This window comes from Alosa pseudoharengus, unplaced genomic scaffold (assembly GCF_046254945.1).
Source record: "Alosa pseudoharengus isolate Yale_2024_CS ecotype anadromous, Long Island Sound unplaced genomic scaffold, YU_APseudo_1.1 YU_APseudo_1.1_scf_1, whole genome shotgun sequence".
NCBI lineage: Eukaryota > Metazoa > Chordata > Actinopteri > Clupeiformes > Clupeidae > Alosa > Alosa pseudoharengus.
This window is the reverse complement of record NW_027468564.1, coordinates 13,826,606-13,835,311: the sequence shown is the minus strand read 5'-3', so window position 1 is coordinate 13,835,311 and position 8,706 is coordinate 13,826,606. Positions and strand designations below refer to the sequence as shown.

At 42.4% G+C, this 8,706-nt stretch overlaps 1 protein-coding gene across 1 annotated transcript; it reads left to right on the top strand.

Moving 5' to 3' along the window:
- The first annotated feature begins 2,944 nt into the window (after positions 1 to 2,944).
- LOC143117084 (uncharacterized) lies at positions 2,945 to 8,706 on the top strand. Its single transcript, XM_076278562.1, has 7 exons — positions 2,945 to 2,953; positions 3,713 to 3,777; positions 4,057 to 4,235; positions 5,583 to 5,698; positions 6,896 to 6,960; positions 8,280 to 8,407; positions 8,618 to 8,706. Exons 1-7 carry the CDS (start codon positions 2,945 to 2,947, stop codon positions 8,704 to 8,706), a joined length of 651 nt encoding a protein of 216 aa, XP_076134677.1.

Sequence of the window (8,706 nt, the reverse complement as noted above, 5' to 3'; positions counted from 1 at the left end):
AATGTATCTGATCAGAGCAGATCTTCTATACAATGTAAAGGTGGATTTGATTGTTCGTTCTCATGACACAGTTCACGTCGTTCAGTTCGCCAAGATGATTCGTTCTGAATCGTTCTTTCGTTCGTTCAGTTCGCATTTCCGGTACAACGTAGTTCAGCGGTGAATCATGGAATGCAGGTTCTCAGCTCCTCGTTTGTGCAAACGGTCAACACAACACTGTAATTGTAGCGGCAAATATATAGCTGCAACTTAATGATTATGTGTACTTTTAGACAAAACAGCAGTAGCTAATGTGTTCATTGACAAATTGAAGGTAAATAGAGTTCAAGTCCCCATTTTCTCTAGGCTACAGAGCCATAATCACTCTGCTTCTAGCCAAGAACGAGTGACTGACTTAACGAGAACGACAGACTTGGCATGAGAACGAACAAACGAACAAGACAGATTGAAGAGACATTTATTAACCTGGCATGACACAGAAAATACAAAGACAGCATGCATTTACCATTAGACAGATATTTAAATGCAAATGCCAATATTGAAATGCAAAATGGAATTGTTAATGTAAACCATTATCGTTATTTTTTATCGTATTCTCTCCCACTAGTCTCACTAGTCCATTTGTTTTTTTTCCCATGGAAACGGTTGCTATGATTTCATGCCCCTCGTTGGCTAATTCGATGAGAACGTTTTAGAAACAATACAGACAACAGTTGCACTATATCCCACTTTTGCTGCCCTTAAACCACTTAAATCCATAGCCTAGATGAGCATTGCACATAATGTTACAACTTGACATGATGGTAAAGCTAAATGCCCAACAAACATCACGTCATAAAGGTTGTACAAACGCAAAAACTTAATGACAGCTTGTTCGTGGTGTAGCCTAGTGCTGCTTAATTGAAATGGGATAGGCCAGGGGTCGGGAACCTATGGCTCGCGAGCCACATGTGGCTCTTTTGGGAATTGCATCTGGCTCTCGGACAAACCTGCCATTTGTTTGCTCAATAAGTCATGAATAATTTTGGTAGGCCTACTGTATTAAGTTAAAAATGGACCTACTGAAATCAAAATGTTAAAATAGTGTTCGAAATATAATATATGTTCACGTAGTTTAATCCATCCCGTGTCTGTTCTCTACCGCTGAAGTTCACGGTTACGTCGATGTACTACAGATATGAAAAACGCGTTTTTTTTATTGGACAATGCTGTGCCGAGATAACATTCCATCCGCTGATGCTTTACTTAAAAATTCAGCTAGCTAACGGTTGTATCCAAAACAAAGAAAATGGCGAAGGGAAAAAAAGATGAACGAGAACACTTTAATTGTTATTGTTGATGTGTGCGCTTGCTGTAGGCTAGATAAGGAAAATGTCAAAAAGGAAACGTCAGTGACCACAGCTTGCGAGCGCGAACACAAGCGGGCTGAAATTGGAAAGTTTCCATCCGAAGACTGATTCTGAAAACGCGAAATGAACTGCCCGTTATATATCGCACACTGCAACGAGTTAGTATTGCTGTGTTAACCCTGTTCGGTTCCACTTGCATATGAGAAATCTTTCTCACATATGAAAAATATAAAGACAAACCTGCGCTCACGTTTAAGGGCAATTCCGCGCAAAACTGTCACATCCATAACGCCAACACAATATGGTTTTAGTTGACGTTATGGATATATGACCGTTTTGCGTGGAGTTGCCCTTAAATGATGACAGCATCAATTCTTGCATGAAACTTCACCTCACTGAATATGAGCCAGCCAGACTCCAAGGCCATCACCAAATCTAATCTCTGGTACAGTAGGCCTAATGTTCAATTTCGCCAATGACATGTCATGAAAATTGAGTGTTGTGTTGTTAACAACTATGTTGTTACTTTGCATACCAAAAGAACACTTGGAAAATAGGGGGTGGTGTTTAGCCTACATGGGAAGCCTAAGGCCTATACTTCTGTCATTCCACTTTACATTTCAAGTTACTTGCACATTACTTTTAAAACTAGTAGAAAATGTATTTAAAAATCCTCTGTTGAATGAAAGTAAATGTGCGTTAAATATCTAAACTTTTTCTTGTAACCGTCTTTATGTGGCTCTTCTGAGATTAAAAAAAAAAAAAAATTGGTAAAAGTGGCTCTCCAGGCAAAAAAGGTTCCCGACCCCTGGGATAGGCAATGGCTATCTTATATTAGGCTATTACATGTGGCACAATTATTGGGCTTTTAGCCTCTTTTAATTTATTTGACAAGGAACTGGTGAGTCGATAGCATAGTGTGGAATAATATTCAATGCAAACAAACTTTTTTAGATGAATTGGTTAAAGAAGCACTATGCAGGTCTGGTTATTCCTTTGCTGTTTCTGGGTTTTTGCTGGATTTGGGCTCGCATTTTTCACAACACAGCTCCCCCTGCAGCTTCGGTAGCAAGTGACTGCTACGCTAACCCCCCACTAGCTAGCTAGATAGATAAATAGATAGATTGATACTTTATTGATCCCCAAGGGGAAATTTAAGAGAAATTCAAGAGCGAGCTAGCCAACAAGAAACCCATACAGGGCTCACAATAAAATGGTCAAGCAAACACATTGCTCAAGAGACTATCAAACCACATTACAAAAAAGAAGTTCACCCAAGGGTAGGCTACTTACAATTTCAACAGCAACAAAGCCAAGTCGGTGTCCGTTTTCCAGTCTTCTTCGAAACTACAATCTGACTACATTTTCGAGGCGCGATTGGATAGTTCTGCTCACATCTGGATTTCCTCGAAAGTTGCATATTCGATTTTTCCGCGGAGAAGCGATGGGGGAGAAGAAGCACCCACCAAACGACCCAGAAAGTGTTGTAGAACCATCAGAACGACTCTCAACCTGCATAATCAAGGTTTTTGCTAAAATTGTTGCATAGTGCTTCTTTAAGATCCTGAAAGAAATTATTTCACAGAATGCGCGACATGATACAAGTACTGTAAGTTGCTAGCCTCGTGAGACCATCCTGATCTCAAGAGCTTCAGATTTTCACTCGCAGATAAGTCTGGCGTCTCTCCGCTAGAGAAAATTTGGAGCAGTTCACCAAACAAATGTCCAATCAGCGTTGGTTTTGAGGTGGGTTTAGGTGTGACGCAACGAGAAGCTACTCTTCAATCTAAACAACATGGCGACTTCCGCGGATGAGATGAGCATAGCTATCGCTGAAATTTTATCCGAATATTCAAGTATTCCTGGGGAAGCTAGGAAGCTGCAATTTAGCTGGGAGGAATTAAGGACACAGACATCCTCCGCACGGCCAATTCCAGTTAGTGTTTGGTAGCCCTGAATCTTAGTTACCTAACAAGAAGGAATCTGCTTTCTTCAGAAGTGTAGCCTACCATGAAAATTTGGTGGGGATTGTCGTTGATGAGGTTCACATGTCACATACAAATGGTAAGTTTAAAAACGTTAACGTTAGCTACTTACCTAACTTGTATGTTAAAAGATGGCATTAGAAGAACGCTTCGTTGATCTGATCTGGTTGATTTGGCCCGTCTATCACCAACATAGGTGGTGATAGACAAATGGTTTATCCAATCAGCTAACCAATATTTTCGCCCCTTCCCAAACATTCTCCAACGGAAAGTTCTAAGATGGATATGTGGGGCAAATACAAAGCAATCCATCTGGCGCAGTCAGGTTAGCAAGTTGCTGCTAACAGAACCTAACAATTTCCCTGTGACTCTTTGTAGTGTGACGCCGTCTACCAGACCCAGTATGGAACATTGTTTGTGAGGACCATTGTGGTGGCCTTCAGGTATGCACTCTGGTTTATGTGTGTGTGTGTGTGAGTGTGTGTGTGTGTGAGTGTGTTTGTGAGTGTGAGTGAGAGCGTGTGCTTGTGTGTGAGTGTGTTTGTGTGTGTGAGTGAGAGCATGTGCTTGTGTGTGAGTGTTTGTGTGTGTGAGTGTGTCTGGTGAGGTCTGAATGTAACTGTGAAGTAATGTAACTGTGATGAAGCGCATTGTGTGATTGTGTGTGTCATGTGTGTGTGTGTGTCATGTGGTCTGTGGCTGTGTGTGTGTGTGCGTTGCAGGCAGAGTTCTCGTAACCGCATGGACAGCGTGGAGATGGGCATTGAGCTGGTCTTCAATGAGGACTCTATTGAGTCGGTACCCGATAGAATGGACATTGTGAACACCCTGAAGGAGGCTGTGAGTGACCCGGCCTCCAATTACACACTGCCCGTCAACGTGGACTCCATTAGGGTCATCAGTGAGTACTCACACACACACACACACACTCACACATACATACTTCCCCGCCCCTTCCTGTAATGTAAGTAACCAACCACATTTTTGTATTGTATTGTATTGTGATTGACATAATTTTCTGAAATTGCTGCTCAAGATAAATGCCTGAAGTAGTCACCAAGATGGCTGCAGAGTGGTCAGACTTGACTGTAAACCAGAGTTTCCGCTAGAAAAAAAGTGGCTGGTAGAGGTTTCATTTTCCGGATATTTTAATGATATGCCGGTCAAATATCCTATTATCGCTTCTTAATTAGTCAAGTTGAGGAAAACTGAAGACAGGCTATGTAGCTTAAAGAATGACATAATCAGGCCGTATAGAATGCAACATGTTCATTAGCCTAACTTAAACATGCCTAACAAGATCTAGCCAGTATCTATCTATGTTTTCATGGACAGCAAGAATCTGCTTCGTTCGTTGTTTTAAGTAGGCTACGTTGTTTGTTGCTGCTACCCACGTTATGTCCAGTGGTTCAACTGTTTAACTTGTACAGATGCGCACACACAAGAATGAGCACTCACACCCCTAAGCCTATGCCTCTTTATTTGATAACAATAAACTAAGAAATATTTCCTATTCTGGGAAATATTCTTTTTCTTTCGGTCCGCGGTTCAATGATACCATTTGATTGTGCCGGAAATTATCCGTGGACCAGCAGTCTCCTCATTGAGGAGGCGCTAACCCTGTAGATCATAGACAGAGAAAGCATACTGTATGCTTTGGGTACAGAACACAGTTGCATGTCCCGATGTCTGTGTGGCCGCACCCCCCGCAACTCCAACTTCCAATGTCACGGATTCCGACAGATACGCCCAACACTTCTGCTTTTTATCTGGTGGTGGTGGAGCTGACCGGACATCCGAGGCTTCAGACGTTACAAATTTATCATCCATCGCGTCTGGCCTCTGAAAAAACTTTTAAGGCTAGTCTGCCTGGGCCTAGCTGGCCATGTTTGAACCGCCTCACTCATTTGTTCGTTGTTTAACATGGACATTTTAAGCGTGCGCTTCCTATTTGAAATGCAGCATCGCTATGCGTGTTGTTTAATAACTTTCAAACGGTGGAACCTGTTCATTTAAAAACATAGCCAGAGGACGTATTCTTGTTTTAATATAGGCCTACATTTTAGGATTATTCTCAAATTCAGATTGCGTTAGGGGGACGGGATTATTAGCCAATTTCAATCGGACAATTTGACCGGAGAGATTTAATTTTGTCGGTCATTTGATTTTTTTTTCCAGCCAATGTCCGGTAATTACCGGACAACTGAAACCCTGCTGTAAACCCTAATGTCTGTTCCCGTACGTACAGGTGCTCCAAGGACCGCATCCAATTTCCAGTTTGCCACCAGTGAGACATTCAACACGGCCTTGTCTAACTCCAGCTCCTTTGCGTTTAAGGACCGAGCTTCACTCATCAAACGACAGGTCAGCAACACACACACACACATACAACACACACACACACATCATTCATTCAATGAGGACCACACACACACACACACACACACACACACACACACACACACACACACACACACACACACACACACACACACACACACACACACACACACACACACACACACACACACACACACACACACACACACACACACACACACACACACACACACACACACACACACACACACACACACACACACACACACACACACACACACACACACACACACACACACACACACACACACACACACACACACACACACACACACACACACACACACACACACACACACACACACACACACACACACACACACACACACACACACAGTGATATAATGAGGCTACACGGCTCTCGGCGGGACAGTTCAGCAGTGCAAGGACACAAGGTTATAATACAACGAAGGTTTTTAATAAAGTTCTTGGGAATTAACAAAAAGGTATGCCAAGTTCAAAAAGGTAACTAAGGATAAGGTTGATCTTTCAACCGTCAAAACTTAAACAATGTCTCTTCAAAAGTGAAATCATAGTCCCGATTCCCTCAGGTAAAGCTCTTCTTGAAAACAAGTCTTCAGCCTTACTTTAGACAGCACCGCAGCCCGTGGCCAATCCGGCGGTAAGTATTCCAGTCTTCAGGTAAGTATTCCAGTCTTCAGGTAAGTATTCCAGTCTTCAGGTAAGTATTCCAGTCTTCAGGTAAGTATTCCAGTCTTCCAGTACTTCACGTGGAAAGTGCCACTTCGACCGTCTGTAGCTCCTCTGAGAGCACAACTTGAGCTTGTCTCCCAAACCCCACTCTGCCACCAACTGTGTCTCTGGGCCTTAAAAAGCCCTTCAGCTCATCAGGCCCTGATCGGTCTCAGGTGTGTTGGGATATCGTGTGTTTGAGGGATGGAGTTTCCAACTCCACCAGCAGATGGAGCCAAAGCTGTCCGTGACTGCAGCCATCTCAGGGGAACGTAGCGCCCCTCCAGAACGCAGCCTCTCGTGACATCACAGTACACAAACCATGCATGTGACAAATAACATGATCATTTGATTTGATAACTTATTACTAAATACGGAGTATTAAATGACCGAATATTAAATTCCCAAATATTAAATGACTGAATATTAAATGACTGATTATTAAATGTGTGTGCTTCTCCTCTTCAGCTGGAGCCCTTCTTCATTGAAGACTTCACCCCACTCTTCATCAGCCTCAATGCCAAATCCTTCAGGTGGCTATCAAGCTCACGTTATTAATATACGACTATTATAAGACTCAATGCCAAATCCTTCAGGTGGCTATCAAACTCACGTTATTGTTATAAGACTCAATGCCAAATCCTTCAGGTGGCTATCAAACTCATGTTATTGTTATACGACTATTATAAGACTCAATGCCAAATCCTTCAGGTGGCTATCAAGCTCACGTTATTAATATACGACTATTATAAGACTCAATGCCAAATCCTTCAGGTGGCTATCAAACTCACGTTATTGTTATAAGACTCAATGCCAAATCCTTCAGGTGGCTATCAAACTCATGTTATTATTATAAGACTCAATGCCAAATCCTTCAGGTGGCTATCAAACTCATGTTATTGTTATAAGACTATTATAAGACTCAATGCCAAATCCTTCAGGTGGCTATCAAACTCATGTTATTGTTATAAGACTATTATAAGACTCAATGCCAAATCCTTCAGGTGGCTATCAAACTCATTTTATTTGTGTATAATATTATTATAGAACAATAATACCAAAATTATTATTTTATTATTATTAATTAGTATATACAAATATCAACAATTAGTTTTGATATGAACAAAACAAACCGTCATTTTAATATGTCCTGTCTGTCTAACTTGACAGGCTTGTTAACTAATTTATGTTATCCCTGTAGCTGATGTCCTGTATTGTTAAAGGGACACCAGGCAACATTTTTGTGTTAATTAATCATCTTCGTAAGTCAGTATATGGTTAAATGACTCATTACAGGGTGATTGAAGACCCACCCCTACTGCCTGTAGAAAGAATATTTCGCTTGCAAGTTCGGTGTATCCTACCCGCCGACCTTCAGTCTTACAAAGTCTCAGACATTGCGAGAAGTAGGATCAGTTTACATCCTGCATCCACAGCACAGAGGCAGGCTAACGAAACGCTAGCGATTGTTGCAAACGTGTGTATAATGGCAAAGCTGGCGAAGAAGCAGTTCTTCATGACATCTTGACAGAAGACGCAAAGAAAAGGAAAAGAGCTTCAGACCGAGCGAGGGCTCGCACACGTTTCGACACGTACAGACGCTAGGGGGAGTTTCGTAGAGAAAAAGCATCAGGCTTGCCTGGTGTTGATGTCTTGTAGTGTTAACTAATAGATATGTGGTCCCTGTAGCTGATGTCCTGTAGTGTTAACTAATAGATATGTTATCCCTGTAGCTGATGTCCTGTAGTGTTAACTAATAGATATGTTATCCCTGTAGCTAATGTCCTGTTTGTGTAGACTGATCTCTGTGACATGACGATGACATGGTGTGATGTTTTGTTTGATTGGTCAGGCAAGGCTCAATCGTCCATGAGACAGATCTGACCTTCACAGCCAATGGGATCCTTCCCAGCAGTACGGCCATCTACAACACTATGGTCCGCGCGGCCCAGAGTGGAAACCTCAGTTTCACCATCACTGGTTAGGGCGCCCCCACACCCCCTACACACACACACACACACACACACACACACACACACACACACACATAATTAACTCTCTTATGTTCTTGATCATCAGCTCTGCTCCCAGGTGTAGTCAGCAGTGTGGCGCGCGCGCACACACACACACACACACACACACACACATAATTAACTCTCTTATGTTCTTCATCATCAGCTCTGCTCCCAGGTGTAGTCAGCAGTGTGGCCAGCGTCTTCAGCTCCTGGAGCCTGCTGGTCATCTCTCTATTGGTGCAGCTGCAGTGGTTGGCTCAGTGA